At 40.8% G+C, this 27502-nt stretch overlaps 1 protein-coding gene across 3 annotated transcripts in view; it reads right to left on the reverse strand.

The window, feature by feature from the left end:
* ARMC2 (armadillo repeat containing 2) overlaps positions 1–27502 on the reverse strand; it is a 125886-nt gene that overhangs the window by 66196 nt on the left and 32188 nt on the right. For all 3 annotated transcript variants that reach the window (XM_043890065.1, XM_043890068.1, XM_043890066.1), the window contains exons 6-10: positions 22850–22926; positions 19081–19179; positions 13584–13759; positions 8930–9032; positions 7398–7621 (exon numbers count right to left, since the gene is read on the reverse strand). In XM_043890065.1, the coding sequence (XP_043746000.1) occupies positions 7398–7621; positions 8930–9032; positions 13584–13759; positions 19081–19179; positions 22850–22926 (679 nt within the window). The remainder of the gene's footprint in view (positions 1–7397; positions 7622–8929; positions 9033–13583; positions 13760–19080; positions 19180–22849; positions 22927–27502) is intronic.

A 27502-nucleotide genomic window follows, 5' to 3' on the forward strand; every position in this document is an offset into this window, starting at 1 on the left:
TATTTATGTGTATACATATATGTAAGAAATAACACAAAGAAAACTTTTTTAAAAATCTCAACACTTCAGTAATTTCCTCTAAGCATCATTAGCCCCTACGCTGTGGAGGAGCTTTTTGATCCCTTTCACACCCATTTCTTGATCTTGCTCCTTTAGCTCCTTTATAATCAGCCTAAACTCTAATAACTACAGCAACGTCTCTTATTTAGGGCTGCTGTATGTGAGATCTGAATCCTCCCATCTGACCGTACCCCTGACACACTCCCCCGCCCATCACATTTCAGTTTTTTGGTCTTCATCCATTCACTGTCTTGTGCACGCTCATCTTTCTTTCTGCCACTCTGATCTCCTCTCCTCCCCACACAGAGACCCCCCAGCTGCTCTGTGTTACTCCGGGTCCACACTTGGCAGCCTGATATTTGAGGCCCATGACCATAGCCTTGGAATCTTACCTCCCAGGCCTCCCTCACGCCACTCTCTGCTCTGGACAGACCACCTCTTCAGCAGCCCCCAAACACACCTTGTCCCTTTCCCTTGGTACCAGCTTCCTACGTTCTACACGACTCTCAGAGTCCAGCTTCAGTGCTTTATACTCACTCAATGGCCTCCAACAGGGCCAAGCAAGGGAAACAGGAGGGCTCCAGTGCCGTGCTGGGCAGAACCCACGAAGTTTTACAGCACGAGGCAAAGCTACTGAGGTTTTGGGTTGAAAATCAAAAAGGACAGGAAGTCCTGCCTTTATCTTTTTGCCTTGCGTGTTCTCTCTGGTTTACAGATATTACTCCATTAGTACAGGCACAGGTTATTTAGCTACTTTTTCAGGTGAACAAGTCCAGTTCAGTTCAGTTCAGTCTCTCAGTCGTGTCTGACTCTTTGTGACCCCATGAATCGCAGCACGCCAGGCCTCCCTGTCCATCACCAACTCCCAGAGTTTACTCAAACTCATGTCCATCGAGTCAGTGATGCCATCCAGCCATCTCATCCTCTGTCGTCCCCTTCTCCTCCTGCCCCCAATCCCTCCCAGCATCAGGGTCTTTCCCAATGAGTCAACTCTTTGCACGAGGTGGCCAAAGTATTGGAGTTTCAGCTTCAGCATCAGTCCTTCCAATGAACACCCAGGACTGATCTCCTTTAGGATGGACTGGTTGGATCTCCTTGCAGTCCAAGGGACTCTCAAGAGTCTTCTCCAACACCACAGTTCAAAAGCATCAATTTTTTGGTGCTCAGCTTTCTTCACAGTCCAACTCTCACATCCATACATGACCACTGGAAAAACCATAGCCTTGATCAGACGGACCTTTGTTGGCAAAGTAATGTCTCTGCTTTTTAATACGCTATCTACGTTGGTCATAACTTTCCTTCCAAGGAGTAAGCGTCTTTTAATTTCATGGCTGCAGTCACCAACCACAGTGATTTTGGAGCCCCCAAAAATGAAGTCCGACACTGTTTCCACTGTCTCCCCATCTATTTCCCATGAGGGAAATTTCTATTTCCCAAATTGGAAGTGGTCAAACAGGAGATGGCAAGAGTGAATGTCGACATTCTAGGAATCAGCGAACTAAGATGGACTGGAATGGGTGAATTTAACTCAGATGACCATTATATCTACTACTGTGGGCAGGAATCCCTTAGAAGAAATGGAGTAGCCATCATGGTCAACAAGAGAGTCCAAAATGCAGTACTCGGATGCAATCTCAAAAACGACAGAATGATCTCTGTTTGTTTCAAAGGCAAACCATTCAATATCACAGTAATCCAAGCCTATGCCCCAACCAGTAACACTGAAGAAGCTAAGTTGAACGGTTCTATGAAGACCTGCAAGACCTTTTAGAACTAACACCCAAAAAAGATGTCCTTTTCATTATAGGGGACTGGAATGCAAAAGTAGGAAGTCAAGAAACTCCTGGAGTAACAGGCAAATTTGGCCTGGGAGTACAGAATGAAGCAGGGCAAAGGCTAATAGAGTTCTGCCAAGAGAACACACTGGTCATAGCAAACACCCTCTTCCAACAACACAAGAGAAGACTCTACACATGGATATCACCAGATGGTCAACATCGAAATCAGATTGATTATATTCTTTGCAGCCAAAGATGGAGAAGCTCTATACAGTCAGCAAAAACAAGACCAGGAGCTGACTGTGGCTCAGATCATGAATTCCTTATTGCCAAATTTAGACTTAAACTGAAGAAAGTAGGGAAAACCACTAGACCATTCAGGTGAACAAAGTTGCTTTCAAAAAAATATCTCACGAGCTACAGCTACCAGTTCCAAAAGCTGGTGTAATCAAACGATTCTACCTGTGGCCAGATCGGTTTGGTTGTATATGCACAGGAGTGAGCTAATAAAAGGCCAGGTGGTGCAACACACTCACTAGAGATTTTCATCTGTTCTTATAGTGAAGTCAAGTTGCTAACATTTTCTAATCCAGATGAAACAAAACAGCTTTTCTTTGTCTTAATTAAACACAAGGGAATGCCCAGTCCAGAAAACTCTGCCAATGAAATGGCCTAAAAGGATGTCTCCCTTCCCCCACATTTGTAAACATACACACATACACATACATAATGACCGTGCGCAGGAACACATGTGGCTCCGGGGAGGAACACGTTCTCAGCTGGTGGTGATGAGGGGCCCCACTTTCTCCTGCTGGACGGGGATGTGAGTGCTGACTAGGCTCCAGGGAGAGGCCTCAGGCTGTGTAGTTCCCACACCCCCATGCCAGATGCCAGAGATGGAGAGGGAGACCCTGGGGACATGAGAGTGCCTGGTGGGGGGTGGAGGGCAGTGGGACAGAGTTACTACATCCTAGAGGGACGCATTCCCGCGTGGAGGGATGCACGGATGTCTGGAAAAGAAAGGGGCACCTATCCTGGTGAGTCAGTTTGCACTTGAGGAGGCTACAGCAAGCCAAGAGGGAAAGGAGAGGAATGCGGAGAGAAGTGCGCTGCCCTGACTGGCATGCCAGAGGTCCTAGCTCTGGATCCAATTTATTTTTGGTCACGGATATGTATGTGTGCTTAATCACTTCAGTTGTGTTCGACTCTGTGCAACCCTACGGACCACTGTCCCCAGGCTTCTCTGTCCATGGGATTCTCCAGGCAAGCATACTGGAGTGGGTTGCCATTTCCTCCTCCAGGGGATCTTCCTGACCCAGGGATCGAATCCACATCTCTTGTCTCCTGCCTGGGCAGGCAGGTTTTTTTTTTTTTGGTTTTTTTTTTTTTTTTTTTTACCACTAGCGCCACCTGGGAAGCCAATTCTCCTTTATACCAACTGATTTTATTTGTATATTTTTATTATACATTACAGCAATCTAAGTCTATGGTCCTGACCACTGAGGCTGAAGTTGACTGGTTCTATGAAGACCTACAACACTTTCCAGCATTTCCAGCATACCAAAAAAAAAAAGATGTCCTTTTCATCATAGCGGATTAGAATACAAAAGTAGAAAGTCAAGAGATACCTGGAGTAATTGGCAAATTTGGCCTTGGAGTACAAAATGGAGCAGGGCAAAGGCTAACAGAGTTTTGTCAAGAGAACACACACTGGTCATAGCAAATAGCCTCTTCCACTAACACAAGAGATGACTCTACACATGAACATCACCAGATGGTCAATACTGAAATCAGAATGATTATATTTCTTGCAGCCAAAGATGGAGAAGCTCTATATAGTTAGTAAAATCAAGATCTGAAGCTGACTGTGGCTCAGACCATGAACTTCTTATTGCAAAATTCAGGCTTAAATTGAAGAAAGTAGAGGAAACCACTAAACCATTCAGGTATGACCTAAATCAAATCCCTTATTCAGTGGAGGTGATAAATAGATTCAAGGGATTAGATCTGGTAGGCAGAGTGCCTGAAGAACTATGAATGGAGGTTCATAACATTGTACAGAAGCCAGTGACAAAGACCATCCCCAAGAGAAAGAAGTGCAAGAAGCCAAAGTGGTTGTCTGAGGGGGCTTTACATATAGCCTAGGAAAGAAGAGAAGTGAAAGACAAGGGAGAAAGAAAAAGATATACCCAACTGAATGTAGTTCCAGAGAATAGCAAGGAGAGATAAGAAGGCCTTCTTAAATGAACAATGCAAAGAAATAGAGGAAAACAACAGAAGGGAAAGACTAGAGATCTCTTCAAGAAAACTGGAGATATCAAGGGAACATTTCATGCAAGGATGGGCACAATAAAGGACAGAAACGGTAAGGACCTAACAGAAGCAGAAGAGATTAAGAAGAGGTGGCAAGAATATACAGAAGAACTACACAAGAAAGGTGTTGCTGACCTGGATAACCACAGGTTAGGTGTGGTCACTCACCTAAAGCCAGACATCCTGAAGTGTGAAGTCAAGTGGGCCTTAAGAAGCATTACTACGAATAAAGCTAGTGGAGGTGATAGAATTCTAGTTGAGTGATTTCAAATCCTAAAAGATGATGCCCTTCAAGTACTGCACTCAATACGCCAACAAATTTGGAAAACTCAGCAGTGGCCACAGGACTGGAAAAGGTCAGTTTTCATTCCAAACCCAAAGAAGGGCAAGGCCAAAGAATGTTCAAACTACTGTATAACTGCACTCTTTTCACATGCTAGCAAGGTCATGCTCAAAATGCTTCAAGTTAGGCTTCAGCAGTATATGAACCAAGAACTTCTAGATGTACCAGCTGGGTTTAGAAAAGGTAGAGGAACCAGAAATCAAATTGCCAACATTCATTGGATCATGTAAAAAGCAAGGGAGTTCCAGAAAAATAACTACTTTTGCTTCACTGACTATACTAAATCCACTGACTGTGTGGATCACAACAAACTGTAGCAAGTTCTTAAAGAAATAGGAGTACCAAGCCACCATACCTGTCTCCTGAGAAGCCTGTATGCAGGTCAAGAAGCAATGTTGAGAAGTAGACACAGAACAACAGACTGGTTCAAAGTTGGGAAAGGAGTGCAACACGGCTGTATATTGTTATCCTACTTATTTAACTTCTATGCAGAATACATCCTGTGAAACGCTGGGCTGGACGACTCACACGCTGGAATCAAGGTTTCTGGGAGAAATATCAATAACCTCAGGTATACAGATGATACCACTCTAATGGCAGAAAATGAAGAGGAACTAAAGAGCAGTGAGCAAACTCTGGGGAATAAATAGATAGCATCATCGGACTCAATGGACTCAACGGACATGAACGTGAGAAGACTGTGGGAGATACTGAAGGACAGGAAGCCTGCAGTCCATCGGGTCACAAAGAGTCAGATACAATTTAATGACTGAGCAACAATAATTACATATAAACACATTTATGCACTTATTTCTAAATTTATAAATTATATATAAATGTATGTACACATGTACAGTTGCCCTCGTATATTTTGCATCTGCAGATTCAGTCAACCATAGGTGGAACACCGTATCCACGAATACAAGGAGCAAGTATGCAACCTGACCATCTGTGGACTTTGGTATCTGGGGCAGGTCCTGGATTCAATCCTCCGCAGATACTAAGGGACAACGATATACTTATGAAAGAATTTTCTAAAACAAAACAAGAATTCTAGAAGCTTTTATGTAAAAATAAAAGCAGAGTACCTCAAGAGAAGAATGCTTGAGAATTTGAGGTATATTTTCATCACAGAATATTATGCTGCCAATAAAAAGAATAAAATAAGTCTATAGAGTTTTTACTATGTATTGTTAAATGAAAAAAGAAACGTGCATAGCATATTCCATTTTTGAAAACCTATGGGTGTATTAAAAGGCACTGAGCACATGTGTTGTGTGGACCAGGAGGAGAAACAAGGAGGAAAGAGGGTGATGCAAAATAAGCAAAAGCAGCTGTTAGAATGAAGAAGTTCTTGATCAAAAGCAAAAATTATATGTATGTAAGTATATATGATACATATGCATGTAAAATGCATGGATGAATGGTTATTAAAAGTTGGAGGTACTTTACTTCAGGGTGAAAATAATTCAGGTGATTTTTCCACTCTTACTTTTTGCATTTTAACAAGAAATATAATTATATAACCAAAATAACCATTTTCATTGAGGGAAAGTTTGAATAACTCAATAACACTATCAGCATGAAAATGTTTCTTTTTAAGTCTTCCTGGCCAAAAGATGGCACATCCCATAGAATATTTAATCATTCATAACAGAAGGAGGTTTTCACAGTCTTTTTCAAAATGGAGACAGACCACAAGGTCCAAAATTAATAATCATCATGAACACTTTAAGCATCTTAAAGGCAGGAGATAAAACTAATTTTTAACATGCTTTCCTGAAGGCTTCAAGCACTCAGTCCTTGATTAATCCCTATTAATTGACAAGCACATTTCAAACCTCATCAATTATTACATCAAAGATACTATTAACTGATATTCAAATGTTATTAAAGAGTACAGTCTCATCTAAAGAATGGAGACCTGAGGCAGCTCCAGCGAAAGTAATTCGATTATGAGATTTAATCTGCTACAAAAGTAATAAAACTGTAACACATAACACATTTTTTCTTCCTGCCCTGGTCATTCTAAATGTATCTGGCTTTGCCTCCATCATTCCTGTAGTCTCTGGCCTATGTGTTGTCTACATATCCCCTCAATGGCTGTCCACTCAGTGTCATTAACTTTTGATCTTTATTGCAGATAAAAGATGCGTGACAGGAGCTACCAATCATCATGAAAAATCTCCAGCCTAGACCTGGCTTCAAAACTCTCAAGAGTTAGGGGCTTCCCTGATGGCTCAGTGGTAGAGAATCCACCTGCTCATGGAGGAGACATGGGTTCAGTCCCTGATTCGGGAGGATCCCACATGCCACAGAGCAACTAGGCCCGTGTGTGCACTGCAACTACTGAGCCTGTGCCCTAGAGCCCTGGAACCACAACCATTGTTTCCTCGTGCCCTAGAGCTCGTGTTCTGCAACATGAGAGACCTCTGCAATGAAGAGTAGCCCCCACACATCACAACTAGAGAAAAGCCCACGCAGCAACCAAGACCGAGCAGTCAAAAATAACAACAAATAAACAAAATTATAAAAAAGAATCTCTAAAAGTTCAAACTCTGCCTGTTAAAATTCTGATTATAATATGCAATTGAAGAGGTGCTAAGTATTCATTCTTCAGGCCTGCTCTCTCTGCAGGGTAGCAGCAACAGCTGTCCACGTGCAGGAGACCTGCTCCAACATGTGGACAACTCCATGTAAAAAGCCACAGAATAGCTTTTCCACAGGAAACAGGCACACAGGGTGGAGGTGGGGCTGGGACTGCCACCCTGAGCCCCGAGGCCAAGCACTCCCCGCCGCGGGTGGATGACAGCCCACCTGTTACACCCACCTGGCAGCTCAGTAATATTAGATAACATGAAAATTAATTTTACAAGTCTAATACTTTCAAGTAAAATACTTACTTGGACTAACAAGTGGCCTGAATTAGGCAAACTTGTCCCAGATTTCTTGGTGTTCTCATTTACTTGCTTTATCAGATTCATCAATATTTCAACAGCACCTTTGCCGATCATTTCATGAAGAAATTCTGAATTTCCAGAAATAAATTTGATGGTCCCCATGCAGTACAGGAAAGCTTCGGTGTTAGCTTGCAGGTCTTCACTTCTCAGGACCTCCAATAATGATTCTGTCAAAAAGATGAACTATTACAAATGTATGAGTAGAACCACTGGAGAGAGAGAGATTAAAGCACTTGGGTGTGAACATCAAATACGATTTGTAAAATGTTAGCCAGGATCCACATTCAAATGTTCGTTAAGAGTTACTCATAAGGCATAAAGAGGAAAGCTTATGAGAAAAATCTCTGTAACATTAGTGACAGCAAAAGATGTGATTATTAATATGTAAATAAGAAAGTGTTCTTTTAACTGAATGCCATTCCTAGCCTCTTATTAATATTGGCTAACCTTTATTTTCGGTTACAGTTTATTACAGAATAACTAATAATTAAAGTAATTTAAGAGTTACATTTCAACAAATCTTTAATAATATACTGGCTGTTGTATGAATAGGAAGTTAATCAAGATAGGAACTTTAAAAAATATCTCAACCATAGAAAAGGATGCTTCAAATATAACATCTGCCCTTCCCTAAGACAACTTAAGAACATCCATCCAAATAACATACAAGTACTAGCTTTTAGGATAATCCAGACAGCTCTGATAAGGTTAACTATGCCTATCTCACATTAATTTTTCTTAGTCAGTGAGATTATCTGTCAGAATCTTTATTTTTAATCTATTATTCTCAACAAGCTGATTCAGCATTATACATTTCTTTCAGTACTGGCTTTGTCCCTGTGTGCTGGGATTAAAAAAAAAAAAAAGATCATTTATCCTTAACAAAGGATTTAGAGTATTTTCCATGTTGTTGCCTTAGATCAACAGTACTAATTCATAAAAGATTTCTGTTTAGGTAACTATTTAAGCATCTTAATTATTTAAGGATATATGAAGAGTTACACATTGTTAGCTAGGTAGTTAGGATGTATTACAATACCTACCCACATATTTGAAACATTTGACACACTTTGATGTCAATTTTCTACAACAGTTACATATGTCTTCCAAGTTAATTATCCCTACCATATCAAAAGATCAAAAATGTCAGTTATGTCAAGTGCTATTAAATGTAATTTTTCAGTAGATTCAAGACCAGGAAATAAATTTTTAAATAGGAAACACTTTGTAAAAGTTACATATTGTTACTACAGGCATTTAAAAAAACAGCAGGGTATCCCCCTAGGCTCAAAAGGATACATTAAGTGAATGGAAAACACAGAGAAGGACAGAGAAAAAACAGGCATTACCTAACTTCTGCATATGATAAGAAAATAAAATATTCCAGCTACCATTAATTGTAACTTTGCTCTCCAAACTTTTCATTCATATTCAGGTATAACATTTGCTGAATGGTAGTACTGAATAATACTCACCCAGAATGCTGTCATTTCGAATCAGAGAATCATTCTTCTCACTTCTGCTAATTTTAAATATAAGTTTGCAAACATTAAGAAGATTCTTTCCACTCACTTTAAGCTGTAGAGAAAGAAGTCACATTACCATTGCAGAAGGAAATAAAGACACGCTGTAATTTTTCAACATGAACATCTAATTTAGAAAGTGCAGCAAGAGTGTATCTAAAACATAAAAGGAAGGGTCTAAAGAAATCAACTTTCAAAAGTTTTGGCCACATATTTGCCAACTATGGTATCTAATTAACTCACTTATAGTAAATACAATATAAATGATATTTAGAGTAAGCACATTTTAATGATAAGCATTTATTTATTTCATAAAGCCTCATGCTTATATGTGAAATTATTACTTTTTAAAGAATATTTAACGAAAAAGAAAGGGCCGATGTTGATAAATTTAATTAAATGGAGTTAACTACTTTTCAAAATAAAGGAAGATGAATACTAAAATTTCAGATTAAACTAACCTAGAAAAGAACACATCATGGAGGTGAAGGAGAGAAAAGGGGAAAAGTACAATTCTATTTATCATTTGTATAAAATAAAATTTTCATTTCAAAAGTAATACTTTTGATTATATAATACATATGTATTTATTATTTAAGCCTATTTCTGAAATGCTTTGAGATAATCACAAGTAACATTCAAAGGTTAAAACTACCTTCTAAATCACAGAAAAATATTCAAGTAAATTAAGCAATAAGGAAGTACACTCTTAAAAAAAAAATAGTCTAGGAGGACTGAGTCAAATGGTAAATGAGCTGCATACTTATGTAAAGTAGTAAAAATTAAAATAAAAAACCCTAAATGTCCACTATTTGGGAACAGTTTAACAAACTGTGGAACATCAATACAATTCATGTTAAGCAGTCACAAAAGTATAACTGAACACTATACATGAAAAGACATTTATAATCTACTGTAAGATGGAAATACTGTGTGCCTTCACTGCAAGAATGTAAAATATGTTTGTATAATGAGGTCATCTGAACAAATATATCTGTGTGAAAAAGATGACATATGGTTCATTATTTTGTCATTAAAAAGTATCCTTAAAATTATCTTCAACACTGTTTACTAATGAGTCTTCACTTAGTAAAAAAGACCAAGATAATGGAATTTGTCACACATATTTTTGAAAGATTCCTTCTGTGTTTGATTCACAAATATGAACGAGCTCTTGCTGTCTACAGGCACTGTGCTGTTCCCTGTCGTTCAGTCACTAAGTCGTGTCTGACTCTTGGCGACCCCATGGACTGCAGCCCACCAGGCTCCTCTTCCATGGGATTCTCCAGGCAACAATCCTGGAGTGGGTTGCCATTTCCTTCTCCAGCTGTTCCCTGTAGGAAATACCAAGGGGAGTGTGGTCGGCCCTGAGCTGGAGAGGAAGGGAGAGGTGAGTACTGCCCCTTTTCATGACATCTCACAGCTAACCCTGCAGATTAGGTTTACTTGTTCCATTTTGCAGCCGTGGAGTCTGGTCCTCAGACAGGTCATGTCATCTCATCTTGGTATCAGCTGAGTATGTAATAGAAATGCATGATCTCAGGTCCCAGAAGCCCTATTGAACCACAGTGTGCCTCTTACAACTTTGCCAGGGGACTGAGCACACATTCAAGTCTGAGAAGCTCTGTTGTGGAAGCCTCATAAACAGTCACACGGGCAGAATGGAAATTTCCTCTGTTCTCAGGATGAAAAGAGGAAATGGAAACTTTAAAAAAAAAATTTTTTTTAATGATTAGTATTTTTAAATTGTTGTTTAAAAACCCAGAAAAAAAAATAGTGACTAGAGAGAAAAAAAAAATCTGTATCAAGGGAAATATATTGCCCTTTATATCTGGCAATATAATCTGCTGGGAATCTTCCACTACATTATGAGCCTTTGAGGTCAAAACCATGGTATATTACTCTTTCTGTGTGTGGAAGGTACCCTGTGCTATGTATTCAATCAAATTTGTGGAATGAATGAATGAATACAACTAACCTCACTCCCAAGTCTTACATTTTTAGTGAAAAGTGGCAGAAGACATAGAAACAAAAACACCTAGTGTCAGAGTTTTCATTAAAAAAAAAAAAAAACAAACCCCAACAAACTACCATTTCCAGGCCTGCTGTAAGGTCAGTTTACATTCAAAGCAGATTACTATACCTTCTCTTTTGGTAACTGTAAAATTGTGACTTTGAGACACAGAAAAGACTGTAAAACACTGTTTGTGAGGAATGTAGACTACTCTGTGTAAAAAAGCACTTCCTCCCAAAGTGGCCATTCCCTTCACAGCCTGGAAGGCCGGGGTTATTTTATTCACTTTTATTCCCAGTGTCAAGAATCCCTGGTACCAAGTGGGTTCCTGCAGTAGGGTAGTTTACTTTTATGTTAAACATAGTAGTTTACTTGATTTAAAGCAAATTTGGAGAATTAAAGAAAAGGGAAGTTTAAAAATCACTCATAACACTGCCACTATATATAATCACTGCTGACTTTTCTGTTTTTCCCCTTGTATAGGGTGCTAGATTGTCTTCCTTTTCTGAATATAGTTGCATTCACATATTGCATATACGTCTGTACTCTTTTAAAAAAAAAAAGTCATAAAATAGGCAGATACATTTTTGTAAGTTTTTCTGGTACAAAAGTTAAAATGACAATGGCTGTCTGGCAAAGCTCCACTTAACCAAAAATGCAAGAAACCTGAACTAACATTATACTCACTGGATTTTTTAAACCTGCAAATAACTTTAAATGCTTGAATTATAATAGTCAACGGGTAGATAAAGTCAATATTAGCAGAAAGAAGAGGCTATTACAAAATTTTAGTACTATTTATCTTCAGCTTTTTTGTCAATTTGTTTCTTTCAATAGCTTTTTATGATGTCTTTTCAAAAACAATTTACATAGAACCCCATCACCAAGGTCTAAGGGAAGCAATGCCTTGCCCGCTGCATTATAGAAGATTCTGGTGGCAGATGGGAAGTTGGACTTGTTGGCCTTGAAGGTTGTTCCTGACCTTGAGGTTCCACAGTCAAGCAGAAGGGACGGCCTACCCACCTCTGCACTCTGGACTGTAGCCTGGAGGAGCCTTGCCCCTGATTCAGCAAGGCGGTCAGTGTCACGGAAAGGGCTTTTATCTAAACATGTTTCATTCAGAATCTGTTCACTGCCTGGCAGATCACTTATCCTTTTGCCCTAAAATAGTTAAATTGTGCCATGTATATAATTAATTTGAATGGCACCTTTAATAACCAAGATGATATTTTCTCTGCAGAGTATTAACAAATTCATGGCATTTTCCTTCTTTCTTTATTTATTTTTGGCTTGCTACAGAGCACAATGTCTCAGATCCTGATAAAAGACCAAGGCAGTCCCTGGGCAGCTGGCTGCTTGGGTCCTGCCCAGGGCAGTGATACCAAGAGAGCCTTCCAGTCTCACATTGGGGCTCTCCTGGGCCAGGAGGGGCCCCAAATCCAGGGCCAGAGAAGAAACTGGGTGGCATGCAGTCACCTTTTCATCTCTACTTATAACTTCTGACTGTACATCCTCCTGGTGCCTTTTCTTTCTCACTAAAGCTGACTGATCAATTATCACCAATGAGAGGGGATTAAACTACTACTAAGATCACTATTTCAAAGAAATGTTGCTTTCTGCATCACATACAATATCACCGTGTTTGCAAAGAGGGCGAACAGTTTAGGATGGCAGCTAAATAAGAATGTACCCCCTCCAAAACTGCAGAGAATATGTAAAGACTTTATGAAAGACTTCGAAATAAGGAACAGTGGGCACCCTCACTAAACCATCACTAAGTATACCAACGCTCACCTTCACTGTGTACTCTAAGATTTCAAATTATATGAATTATGGGTTTTTAACATAATAGCTTTTATTTTTCTGAAACCAGGTAAACAAAGCTTCATTCATTCGTTTTAGCGGCTCTCTTAGAACATTCTATAATAATTGTGTCTTATCTTTTGGTTCCAACTGTTTATGGCTGTGACCACAAAGGGCTGCACTCAAACAATGATATCATTTTGTTTGAGACAGAGTTTCTATAGAGTTTTATTTAGTGTCTGGCCTTTTCTCTAACACCTCACAGAAGCTTTCTATGACCACCTTTCTGTGACCACAAGGCAGCTGGTTCTCTGTTTCACCCGGCCTCATAAAGCACCTGGCCACTATGTCCACAGCCCAAGTGATCTGAAGTTATTTATTAAACCATGTGACAGAACCATCAAACACCCAACAGAAACCATAGGGCAGAAACCACAGTCTGCACTCTCTGATACTGATCTCCAGTCAAGTTACTTGAGTTTCTGTTTTGAATGTGTTTGCCTATTGTCACCTTTTTTTTTTAAGAAAAAAAAAAAAAAAAACAAAAAACCTTGCCACAATCCACGTGTGAGCGTTTATTTGTTTGAACATTTTCTCTGTACTCAGCCTTATTTCCTTCATACTTTCTGGTCAAAGTCTGGGATGTCAGTTCACCACCTCAATTTTGTTTTCAAGATTCTAGATGAATCCACTGCATTTCTAATCTTCTTTGTAAGGTTTTACAAACAAAGCATTTAACAGAACTTGTATGTGCTACAGTCTACGAGACCAGAGAAGAGAGAAACTTACTGCTAGAATAATTTTTGCAAGTTTTAGGCTCAGCAAGTCCGAGCCAACATCAACTAGTTTATATAGGGTCTTCAGGAGAATACTTCTTCTCTTAAATTTATTTCCAAGCATGTTTCCTTCCTCTAAAGCATGATGAAGTTGTGTGCAAGCAGCACAGACCATTTCAATGTTTTCTTCTGTTGGGGCAAAGAGAGTAAAGCAGAACTTACTCACTGAGGTCAAGTTTTCTCAAACACAGACAGTGTACGCAAAACCCCATAATTACCTCCCTGAACATCTTCAGATTCCTGAACTATGTTGTTTTCTTCCCCTTTTCATTTCCATCTATCTGATTTTTTTTTTCTATTTTGTTGCTCCACTTCCTACTATGTTGACTTCTTCACTAATCAGTTAGCTTATCTAGAACACATAGTCTTTCAGAGAGTGTACCGAGGAGGGGAACTCCCGATTTCAGCGGCTCTCCTTTATTCCTGCTGCCCACCACCCACCAGGGAAGCTTCTGCCTTGCATCTCCACCTTCACCCCTCTGTCACACAGTTCCAAGGGCCCAGAATGTTCTCCTTACCTTCATCCCTACTGATTTTGGTCCTTCAAGGCCCTGTGTATATTCTGGCTCCTCCAGAAAAGGTATAGAATGCCACATTCAACAAATACTATTATTTTTCACACATGTATGTATGCTGTTTATTTCTCACGCTAGTAAGGTTATGCTCAAAATCCTTCAAGCTAGGCTTCAGCAGTATGTGAACCGAGAACTTCCAGATGTACAAGATGGGTTTAGAAAAGACAGAAGAAGCGGAGATCAAATTGCCAACATTTGTTGGATCACAGAGAAAGCAGGGGAATTCTACTTCTGCTTCACTGACTACACTAAAGCCTTTGACTGTGTGGAAAATTATTAAAGAGATGGGAATATCAGACCATCTTACCTGTCTCCTGAGAAACCTGTAGGTGGGTTAAGAAGCAACAGTTAGAACTGGACATGGAACAACTGACAGGTTCAAAATTGGGAAAGGAGTACGTCAAGGCTGTATTTATCACCCTGCTTATTTAACTTACATGCAGAGTAATTATGTGAAATTCCGGACTGGATGAATCACAGGCTGGAATCAAGATTGCTGGGAGAAATATCAACAACCTCAGATATGCAGATGATACCACTCTAATGCCAGAAAGCGAACTGGACCTAAAGAGCATCTTGGTGAAGGTGAAAGAGAGTGAAAAAGCTGGCTGAAAACTCAACATTCAAAAAATTAAGATCATGGCATTGGGTCCCACCACTTCATGTAAAACAGATGGGGGAAAAGTGGAAATAGTGACAGATTTTATTTTCTTGGGCTCCTAAATCACTGCAGATGGTGATTATAGCCATGAAATTAAAAGATGCTTGCTCCCTGGAAGAAAAGCTATGACAAACTTAGACAGCATATTAAAAAGCAGAGGTATCACTTCGTTGACAAAGGTCCATACAGTCAAAGTTTGGTTTTTCCAGTAGTCATGTATGGATGTGAGCGTTGGACCCTAAATAAGGCTGAACACCAAAGAATTGGTGCTTTTGAATCGTGGTGCTGGAGAAGACTCTTGAGAGTCCCTTAGACTACAAGATCACACCAGTCAATCCTAAAGGAAATCAACCCTGAATATTCATTGGAAGGACTGATGCTGAAGCTGAAGTTCCAATACTTTGGCCACCTGATTCAAAGAGCTGACTCACTGGAAAAGATTCTGACGCTGGGAAAGACTGAAGGCAAAAGGATAAGAGGGTAGCAGAGGATGAGATGGTTAGATAGTATCACCAATTCAATGGACATGAATCTGAGCAAACTCTGGGAGACAGTGAAGGATAGGGAAGCCTGATGTGCTATGTAGTTCATGGGGTCACAAAGAGTCAGATATGACCTAGCAACTGAACAACAAAAACAAATGCATGCTCTGTTACATGCCCAGTGCCCTCAAAGAGATATGCTGAGTAGGAACCGTGTCTTAGACATCTTTGTACTGACAGTGCACAGTACAGGGAGAATACTGTATTGACAGCCCGTAACACAGTTTAATGCAGATTCACTTTCTATTAATAATATGCCTATTGATGAAAACAACGATCAATATCTTCCTATGAGAACAATGCTCATTATCTGAGAAAAGAAGGCGCAAGTGGAACAAAATCTCAAAATGTCACCATGTCCACCATTATTTGGAGGTGAGTACCAGCAACTTAAGTTAAATGAAAGTTGCTTGGTCATGCCCAACTCTTTGTGACCCCATGGACTATACAGTAAGGCCATGGAATTCTCCAGGCCAGAATACCGGAGTGGGTGGTCTTTCTCTTCTGCAGGGGATCTTCCCAACCCAGGGATCCAACCCAGGTCTCCCACATTGCAGGCAGATTCTTTACGAGCTGAACCACAAGGGAAGCCCAAGAATACTGGAGTGGGTAGCCTATCCCTTCTCCAGGGGATCTTCCCGACCCAGGAATCATACCAGGGTCTCTGGCATTGCAGGCAGATTCTTTACCAGCTGAGCTATCAGGGAAGACCCAAGTATTAGCAAAGAAGATAATAAAAAGTAGACTTTAGTTAGGAAGCAGGGGAGCACTTCATTTTATAATAGAATTCTGAGGAAAACAATTTTTGAAAGTGGTAGCTATACTGAAAGTCATACATGGAAGAAAAATAGCACACAAAATAGAACATAAGGGGAAATGTAAGGATCCCAGGTATAAGACATTCAGTTGAAAAATATTATCTCTGATAGATTTCGTCACAAAATTTAAAAGTAGGAAACCAATCTTAAATAAATACCATAATGTGCTCTTGAAAGCCCGCATAGAGGAAGTGTGCGCCTGCAGAAGGAAATGACTCAGGCCATTTTTAGCTCATTTCAACAATAACATCTAAGAAAAAATTTTAAACCTCAATAGCTAAGTAACCTTCCATGCCTTTCAGTTAAGCACTTAAATAAAATGAATTGATGGGAAATGACTGAGACTAACTTTAAATAAAAGGAAAAAAACTGAGCTCTATTGTAAGAAAAATGCTTTTGTTTTGTTGTTTCATTCTTCTGTTACTGGCAGTTTCTTCACAAACCCCAAGTCCAGACTGCAGGCTACTCTGTGGCAGGGGGTAGACGTCAAGGTATTTTTCCAATACCTCCCTCCATACACTCTTCAGCCTGCTGGGTTCTACTCAAGAGTAGCTGTTTTAGCTTAAAAAGAAATTAAAAAGGAAGGCTCCAGGGTCAAATTCTAAACTACTAATCAAAATACTTCTTTCTACCGGTGGATTTGTTATAACTGCCAGGTAGCCTCAAAAAGACAGCTTGAACCTAAAAGCAATCAAGATCCTCAAGGGACTAAAGCTAGCGGGTGAAAGTTTGATGAGTAATAGAAAGCAAGGTAGACTCCACAGTAACTTCTCCCCATAAGAGACCTATTAATTACAAAGGGAAAAATAATAATTTACATTGAAAAACCATGCAGACACCACCTTCCCCAAGTGATCAAAGTCCACATCACCAGTAATGGACCCAACTCAGCATCCCGTGCCTCCTGATAATGATGTACCCAGGAAGGACACAGCACCACTCAGGCTACATGCCTGCCCAATTGCCTAACCGGCATAGAATGGTGAGAGAGTACCAGAAAAATTCACTGTGCGGGGGCAGTCTATGCAATAACTGGCCTGTGCCCAAGTACATCAAGATCATGAAAGGGACGTGACGAGTAACTGTATTCAGGATTTTCCTTTCCTATGAACAAAATCATCAGGATAACTGGCAAAATCTAAATTGGGTTTGTGTAGTGTTGTATGGTGATTTCCAGATATGTAATAGAATACCCTTACTTCTAAAACTACATGCCAGGGTACTTAGGAATACGGGGTGTCATAATGGCAACTTGTTCTCAAATGGTTCAAAAAAGGGGGAAAAAATGTGGTGTGTTGAGTAAGGGGTGTATAGAGAAAAAGAGAGCATGATGGAGAGAGGGAGGAAGGGGGAGAAAGAATTATAAAGCAAATATGGTAAAAATGTTCGTATTTTTGGAATCTGGGGGAAGAGTATACAGGATTTCTTTGCACTATTCTTGCAACTTTTCTGTAAGTCTGAAATTATGTCACCAAAAAAAAGTAGGAAAAAAAGGAGAGAGAAAGAAAAAGGAATCTCAAAGGGTCAGGTACCTTAGTCCTGCCACCATTTGCTGTTTTTCAATTTGTCTCTGAAAGAGAGACCATTCTTCAGCATTTAATCATCCCCTGAGAAGGGAGATTCATCTGCATTTCGAATGCCAAACTCCTCAGTTTTCTCTGTGGTGACAAGAGCCCTCAGAACCCTCTTAAAATCCTTCCAGCTGAAGACTTTCTCCAAGACAGGCCTCTGTGCTGCTCCTCACCTGCCCTGCTGTGCTTTCTTCTTTACCACCAAGCACCCTCAGAGAGCCCAGGGTGGGTGAGGCCATTCGAGCCTTTAAGGAACTAGGTCTTTTGCACAGCTTTCCTGGTGGGTTGGTGGCCAGGACTCATTGACCCTGCTTCTCCTAGGGCTTCTTCCTGTGGCTACCATGCTGGTTTGCTCATCCAAGGGGCACTGGTTCCACGGTTGCTAGTGAGGGCCTCATGTGTGCTGTGGGCCAGGACTGCAGCTCCAGAGGAGCCCATTTCAGCTTCAGAAGTGGAATCCCTGAAGAGCGGCAAAGGGGTAGAAGGCAGGGAGCAGGGGCATTTCCCTGCCAAGCTTTCCACAGGTCACCTTGGCAGAGACCCATGGGTTGCAGGCCTTCACGGCTGGGACATTCCAGAGTTCAAGGGCAGGGCACATCCAAGCCCACTTCCCTCTCTGAGTGGTATCCCCGACAACCATGTTCAACCTTTGGAAAACTGGATATACAGCCCTCCCTCAGGAGTCACAGGGTATTTGTTCTAGGACCCCTGAGTAAACCAAAATCCATGGATGCGAAAGTCCTGTGTATAAAATGGTATTGCCCTCCATATCCACGGGTTCTGCATCTGAGAATTCAAACCACCACAGAATAAAGTTCCATTTATAGCTGGTTGAATCTGTGGATGTGCAGCCTGAAGCTATGGAGGGCCAACTGTATACACTTGGATCTAGAAAACCATGGGCATACCTGCCAAGGATGCCAATCTATGAGATTTAGCCAATGTTTCAGAGGATTGAAATCTACTTTAATTTTTCACTGTTATCCATGAACTACCACTCCAGCGAGTTCAAACTGGCATTTCCTTGGGCAGAAGTAGTGGTAATTTATATTCTAAAGGGACTTTTAGAAGTAGGTTCTCTTGCGGTATTTAAAGTATAATTTTAAAATTAGGTTTACATGTAATACTGAATACATACATTACTGGGTAAATAGATGATTACACTTGTTTCTGAACAAGTTCACAGAAAAAATGACAAAGTGTACTGAAAATATCAGGGCAATGGGGAACATATAAATAACTGCAGATATTTTCGATCTACAGCGACTTTTTTTTTTTTTTACCTTTTTCTAAGTCATGCAAAATGGGTACAATCCTTGTATTCCAAAATACTTCATCTACTTCTATTTCTGTATTCTTTTCTTGCAAGTCGGCTTTTGAGCCTGCAACAGAAAAACAGAACAAGAGAAAGAGCTGTGAAAAAGGAGTTACAACTAGAGCCTGCCAATGAGACTTCGTTATCCATCCCTAAAATTAATAAACTCTAGAATTACATTACACTCTGCCCCCCAACCCAACTAATTCTAATGAGAACTACATGTCTTCTAACCAAATCAAATTAAACTCAGCAAAAAATCTTGTAAAGGAATCATAACTTTAAACTCTGATTGGGACAGTGCATCAAGTTGTCAGCTTTGTAAGTGCTGAAATTACTGTCAGTGAGGCAGTCTGGAGTTTTGGCTTGTTTGTTTTTTCTTTTTAAACATATCCCTCTATAACATAAAATAAACAGAAAACTGTAGATATGTAAAGAACAAGGATTTTGAAAATGTTTTAATGGAAAATTTTCTGAGAGGGAGGCCTGCAGGGACTTTCTCTCCTGCAGAAAATAAAATGTTCACATTATTGTGAGGCCAGTGCTTCTCACACCAGTGGTTTTGTGTGGGGCAACAGGAAGCCTGAGCTCTGGGTGCTGACAGACCTCAGTTCAAATCCCAACTCTACTACTGATGCACTGGGTGACGGGGGTCTGGTTTCTTATCCTTTCTGAGCCTCATCAGCAAAACAGAGATTAAAATATTTGCCTTCAGGGTTATGAGAATTCAAAGACACGATGTAAGCAAAGCTCTGAGCCCAGTGCCTTGCATCTAGAAGCACTCAGTCAGCACGGTTTCACTTCCCAGGTTAAAAAAAAACCCAATAAACAGGTCATCCCTGTCTGAAGTGTGTCAGGCTGTGCGTTATCACCAGATCACCGAGACAGAGGCTGCCTGAGGAGGACAAGTCAGGACTCCCACAGCCGGTGTACCTTAGATCCAGCAGGTCTGCATTTCATTTTTGTCACAACACTCTCCAGAGGTCCCCACATTGTCACTATTTTCCCGATGAAGACAGTGGGGCTCAGGGTTATTAAGTAACCCGGCCAAGGTCACAGAGCTCCACAGCATTACAATTGACCTCTTCGGGGGCCATTTTGCCCTGAAGTAAATTGGCAAACTAAAAGATAACTTCAGGGAGAAATGTAAATTGTATTAGAAACTGCAAATCATGATTACATTTCACACAGGCAAGATCTCAAGGTCTAAAACAAAGACTGTCCAGCCAGAGGGGAAGCTGCCAGGCCAGACACTCAGAAGTAGTGCTAGAGACAAAATCCACAGCCTTCCTTCTCTGAAGGCCTCGCCCTGAGGCCCTCAGGCTTTCCAGGTAACACTAGTGGTAAAGAACCTGCCTGCCAATGTAGGAGATGTAAGAGATGCAGGTTCGATCCCTGGGTCAGGAAGATCCCTTGGAGGAGGGCATGGCAATCCACTCCAGTATTCTTGCCTGGAGAAACCCATGGACAGAGGGGCCTGGCGGGCTATCGCCCATGGGTCACAAAGAGCAGGACATGACTAAAGCGACTTAGCACACTGCTTTATGTATCACTGCCAGCACGGTCTCCTGAGGCAGCACCCTGCAGCAAAACATGTGACTATAACACACTAAAGAAATAAAAACGAGAACTGGACTCCCAGCAGCGCCGGCCAGGCAGTCACTAAATGCGTTTGTACAGTATCTCAGCGCTCAGAGCTCCCGAGGTTTACCAACTGCAGCAAGAGGATTGCAGACCACCACCTCCATCTTCTGGCTCATTACTCTTACAAATCTTCTCTGACACTGATAAATCACGGATACGGATCCTAAAAGTAAACACGACTATTCAAGCTGTACAAACAACACAGTTGCTCATATTCCCAGGTGTCGGACACACTCAAAGTCCAAAGTAAGAGAAATAAAATCAACATATATATCAAGGCAAGGGGAAAACCCAGAGATAAGAAGCCAGACAAATAATATAATAGACAACAATTCATGACGAACTTAAACTTCTTAGAAATACAGACTTCAATGAGTCCAGATTTCACTGATTTCAGTTGAAATTAGTTTTTTTTACCTTCTATGTGGTATGCTCTCTTTAGCAGAACCACTCTGTGAGGAACCAAAATTATCAAACCGCTTGTCAGGACAAACAAAATTGATAACGTGTTCACCCCAGGAAGAGCTGAATTACAGGGGTGAGCCAGAAATCACAGAGCAGTTTGTTTAACCTTTGGAAAGGAAAGGCCTTCACAGGCCCTTCCGAGTGTTTCTGAGACTTGTTTCTTCTCAGAACAGAAGTTAGCCAGACACTGTGGCGTAAGAGTTTGCTTTCAACCCTCTCCCAGGAACCCCCGTGTGAGCTGGGGTGTCCAGCCATGGCCTTTTCCCTCACGCACCTCCTCCAACTCTGCTGTCCAAAGAAATCCCATTTTATACACTAACCCAGCTCCTACCCTAGAAACGGAAGCCTGGAGTCATGTGATCACTTTTTAAGATCCCCAGATGATAAATAAATACGGTTTGTCTCAGTCTTGGGCAACAACCTAACATTCTAGAGAGCACTTTCATCTAGGTTCACAGTTTGCTAAATATAAAAATTATGATTCAACAGGAAATTGGGTAAGTCAAGCAGAAATTTCAGCATGTTTTTTGAAGATTTTGCTGTCTCAGTGGTTATAGTCTTCACCACAGCTTTGAGTTCGGGACACAAAAAACTTGACACAATGTTTATTGGCTGCTGTTTTTAGCATGCACATGTAAGATGCTTAGCAACAATGCTGACTGGGAAATCAGTCTATCTAAGATTTTCCTGACTACTACAGAAATTCCTGCTGGTCACAAAAGTCATTTTATTGATAAGAAACTAGTTTGGAAGATAAGAAAATATCTTTTGAATTATTAGCTTGGTTTCATGAAAGTTCCTGTGCACTAAAAAAGTAATACGAAGAAGGTAATGAACACCTGCGTATCCACAAATAGTCTGGCCAAATATTAGCTATATTTTCATTCTCTTCATTTCAAAGGAATAAACATTACAGATATTGTTAATGCCCTCTGTGTGCCTCCCCCCAACCATCCCCCTCCCCAAGGGTTACCACCACGCTAAACTGAATGGTTATTTTTATCACATTTACCACATAGATCTGTATCCATAACGACACATGCCTTTGTTTTTGCAGCTTAATTTTTTCATGTGATGTTGTTTATATTCATTTCACTCAATATTATAAATGTACTCCAGTTCATTTTTCTGTTATATCCCATTGTACAAATACATTCTGTAGCATTTCTAGCCTGTGATTTATATTGTTATGTATTTTCTCAAACAGTTTAAAGCCTCAAGGGGCTGGTTTGATGTAGCTAACACAGTGTCATTTAAGTAAGCCATGATTTTGACTCCTTTTCAATCAACTTAAGAACTGTGTGAATGTCACGTTTTGCAACCTTCCAGATGCTTCTACAAAATAATTTCTGTGCAGTCATCAGTGCGGAATTATAAAATCATTTCTGTGTAGACTATAACCTGTAGATGCTTGAGGCACTGGAGTTGAGTAAGGGTGAAGTGCTAAGACTGTTGTGAAAATAATAAACATTTATAAAAATAAATGTTGATGTGTGATCAAGCTGGATAAGGTTTCTGGAAATTTCGGAGTGAGGCCACATTAGACATCTCTAATGCAAAAGATTGTCCTACAGATGGAGATGCTGAGGACAAGATGCTGGGGACCTCTAAGAACATAGGAGCCTCACCTGCTCTGACGTCCAGCCTGCGCCGCTCGGGGCTGCGGGAGCTCGAGGAGGCCCTCAGACGCCTCTTCCCCTGGTCTCTGTGAGGAAGAGGAAAACACACAGCGCTCAGCACAAAAGCCAAAGCGGTTCTCTTTCTGTGTCAACAGTAGGCTAAACGCGATTTCTGAAGAAACCACAGAGCGTTGCTTATGAAACGGAGTTTGATGCTCTTACTACCGCATTTTAATCAACCTCTGATTTTCAGCTGAGATTTACCTTTTAAAGACAAGTCAGATTTGCCTTACAATACAAAATATGGTTACTAGAAACAACAAAATAAATCCAAAGTTTACTCTGCAAACCAAAAAAACTGATGAAGGATCTATACCACAAGAGGTCACTATTACAATAAGAAAGAACTCCGCTGTGCTTGAATTTAAAAAGTCTAGCTTTCAGGAGACCTCTTTCTCTCACACTCAGGTGCACACATGCTGCAGGCAAGAAAACTGTTCTCAGTTAGATCAGATGAACGCAGGAATCATACAGGGGGGTCAGATCTGGAACCCAGGTTTCATAATGTCCAATCCACTGCTCTTTCCACCAAATCGCTATGTCTCCAGTCACAATTTGAAAATTAGTTGATATTCTACGAAAAAATTTTTAAAGAAATATTTGAAATGTTAAAAAATAGAAAGTAAATTCAGGCAGTCCCCAGATGACAAGTATTTTGTGTTTCAAATGAAAATTTGGTGGCTGGCCAACAGCAGAATTATATGCTTAGGTTTTGTTTGGAAGGTTATATATAATGTTTAAATGGTCTATGAAGGACATAACTTCTCTTTAGCTAGAGCTGATGCTTAAAGTACTTACTTTTAAATATCTGTGCAAAATTCTAAAGTAAAAAAACACAAAACACTGAGAGAATAATAGTGCAAGTTTTACAACAAAATTTCATTTTTACCATCAAATATAATATTTGCCACAAAAATCATAAAGAATGCACACACATGTGGCCATGGTCACCCATAAGCATCCGTATGTCTGTCTGACCACTGCTCCTGCTTCCACTGTAGTAAGATTCCCAGTGAATGTTCAGTGCTGTGTCTTGGCCCTTGGCCTTGACTGCTGCCCAAGGATTAGTTTCTCCAAATATCATTTCTTCCGTAAACATTTCCTTTTTCTAAAAAACACTGGATTTAACATTTCCTCTTATCGTGCAATAGAGAAAAGATCAAGTTACTCTTCACAGAGTCTGATTATTTAATACTCCAAAACAATTGCTTTATGTTTATACATAGCAACAAAACACAGATTTGGTAGCAAGAAGTCCTGGTCAGTCAAAGAAAGAAATGGGGATGGGATCCTTTTCGTCAACACTGAAGAGCAGAGATCCAAACGGAGATCTCCATGAAGACAGAAATAAAGGAAATCAATCCTATGAAAAGGCAAGATGCCAAAAGTTTGCCAGGGTGTAAGGCCCAATATGTTCCCAGACTCAGCACTCCTAGAAATAACAAGAAAATCTGAGGACCACAGAGGCAAGCCTTTCTTTTCATTATTTTCCTAAATAGCTATTGAAATCAAGCAGGATAGTTTGCATCTAAAGGCTTCCCAAGTCCCTGATCCCTCCTCCCTGAGGACATGGCCATGACAAGGCTGCCCCCCTAAACACATCTGTGTGTCCCCACTTGGGGGGATGTTTAAGAAGGGTCCTTCTTATCAACCATCAAAGCTTGACAGTGTTGGATCCTACTGGTTCTCAAGAAGAGCTCAGGGTTGAAAGTGAAATTGTTGGTCACTCAGTCCTGTCTGACTCTTTGCAACCCTACGGGCTGTAGCCCACCAGGCTCCTCTATCCATGGGATTCTCCAGGCAAGAATATTGGCATGCGTAGCCATTCCCTCCTCCAGGAGACCTTCCCAACCCAGGGATCGAATCCAGGTCTCCTGCACTGCCGGTAGAGCACAGGTTGGCCTTGGCATCCATTAATCCTCTGTGTGATCTTCACGGTACAGGGCTTGAGGGTGTGCAGGCTCTGGATCCAAACTACCTGTATCAAAGGGCTCCAACCCTTGTCCGCCACGTGGCCTGTGTAAGTCACTGAACCTCTTGGCCTTGGTTTCCTTTTCTTAAAATGAGGGCTATGTTTCTACTTAACACACTGACTGCTGTGTTTGAAGAACTTAATAAATTGTCAGTATTCTTTTGCTCTTTTGTTCTGAGTCAACAAACACTTGTCTGAGCAATCCAGTGGTGGGTGTTACTGTGATAAAGAACATGTAAGGTGTTGCCCAGAAGACATTCAAAATCTGCTTCAAGGAACTAAAGAAGCTTTTATTTAAATGGAAAACTCTAATTGAGTCTCTAACCAAATACTAGAATGAGAAATTTAGTAGGTTACAAGGACAAGAAAAGTGCTGAGGATGGAGTGATTACTGAGATGGAGAAGTGGACCACAGGGTGGACTTAAAGGAACAAAAGTCAAACCAACAAATGACAACACTGCTCTCAGATCGGGAATAGCATGAGCGAAGATGAAGAGGAGTGGGAGAAGCCTGGTGGGTAGGGGGTGTGTGTGGGGAGTGACTGCATAGGGCCAGTAATTTAGGAATAAGTTTCTGCTGGGAGGTATTGGGAACAGCCACTTGAAACCTTGGGTTGAATAAATAGACCCAGTTTGATGGTTAATAAGGATCTGCCCTAGGTTCTTAAACAAGGAAATGAGATCTGAAGTTATGTGATGACAGCAGTATTTAGGAGACTTGGAGGGAGGTAACAAGGACCAATTCTTTGAGGGTGATGGTGGGACTGGAGAAGAAGGAACAAATTCAAGAGACTATAAGTGAAAAGTCAATAGGATTTGGTGGTTGATTCCAGGCTGAAGAAAGACGAGAAGGCAGGTGTGGAGGAACAGGACAGCAGAACCGCTGTAACAGAAATGGGGAGGTGAAAGAGTAGCACAGTTTGAGGAGTAAAGCAAGTTTCTGTTTTGCTAGGTTGAGTTTCTGATGATAAATGGATCATTGGCAAAGGAGATGGGAAAATCAGGAAAGGAGCTCCGTTAAAGGTCAAAGCAATACACCAGGATGAGAAGCATCAGAACAGTGGCTCCAAGACCAGAATCTCAGGACATGGCCTTGTCTCAGACAGTCAGGGGTAAAGAACAGAAAGGAGAAAAGGAGTCCAAAGGAAGGAGAGAGAGAAAATATGCTCCCATGCAGTCCAGCACATTAAGGAAGTGAGCATGATTAATAAGTCCAAGAAGATGAGGCTGGAGGAAGAACTATCCAGTCTGGCGAGGATGAATCTAACAGGGTTTCTGCGGCATGGTACAGCGTGTGTCTCACAGAGTGCGTGAGGCATGGAAGGAGGCATCCAGAAAATTCCCTCTTTGCTAAAGAAGAAAAAAACTAGATGGTCTTGTGCTCAAAGGAGAACCGTCTCGCGGTAACTTCTACCCACTGATCTTGGTTCTCCTAATGAAGCAAATCTTCATCCTTCTTCCTCTTGACAATCCTTCCGATATCCAGAATATGTCATGGTCACCACGTCAGTTCATCTCCTACGGCTTAAATCTTATGGTTCTGTGAATTCTTTGGGTGAGTTTTTAACCGAAGCTTTGGTTTCCCTATCTGATATATGTGAAAGTGGAAAGTCAAAGTGTTAGTCTCTCAGTCATGTCCAACTCTTTGTGACCCCATGGACTGTAGCCCACCAAGATCCTCTGTCCATGGAATTCTCCAGGCAAGAATATGGGAGTGGGTTGCCATTTCCTTCTCCGGGGGGGGGGGTCTTCCTGACTCAGGGATTGAACCCAGGTCTCCTGCATTGCAGGCATATTCTTTACCATCTGAGCCACCAGGGAATATATGAGGGGGTGATAAATGATAGTGCCCCTCAAAGTAAGATCGTTGTGAGGATTAAATGATATGATGTGGAATCGCTTAGCACAGCTCTGGCACATAACAAGTACTCAGTAAGTTTTCACTGTTATCATGGCTGTATCAGTGATGTCATTAACAGACTTCAGTCCTTTTATCTGTTCCTCATATGATACGGTTTCAAATCACTCTACCAGCCTGTTCGGTTACTCCGAGTGTTAGTTTGTTGGGATTCCTGTTAAAGTCTGCAACCCAGTGTTGAGCTAAAGGTGTGGCCTGAGGAGCAAAGAGAAGAGATTCTAAATGATGCAGCCTAAAATTGCATGAACAGTTTTGGTGGTGACATCATGTCTTGTCTTGTCTTCCATATGCAGCTAAAGGCAGATTTCCCCATCTACACTGGACTCCTTCTCATTAAATTTCACAGTTATACTTGGCAAAGAGTTCCTGCCTATTAGATGTTTCTAGATCTTGATTCAGTCATCCAGTATAATTGTTCTTCTTCTCAGCTTTCTGTTTCATGCTGTTAAAGACCATAATTAGATTTTTTGGAATATCTTCTGATATACCAAGAATAAAACAATTCCAGAAAATATTCCTTAAAGCTCTTTTGTGAAATCCTTCTTAAAGCCAGAATAAGACCATTTCACTGGGATATCTTCATCTATGAATAACAGAAACCTAATTCTGATACATGGAATTAATTGGCTCATGTAACCAATTGGCTCAGGGGTAGGTTTCAGGTAGGTTTCAGGGGTGTGATCAGGGCTTTGGCTCTTTCCATCTGTAGTTC

Source organism: Cervus elaphus, chromosome 28, assembly GCF_910594005.1.
Source record: "Cervus elaphus chromosome 28, mCerEla1.1, whole genome shotgun sequence".
NCBI classification, from domain to species: Eukaryota; Metazoa; Chordata; class Mammalia; order Artiodactyla; family Cervidae; genus Cervus; species Cervus elaphus.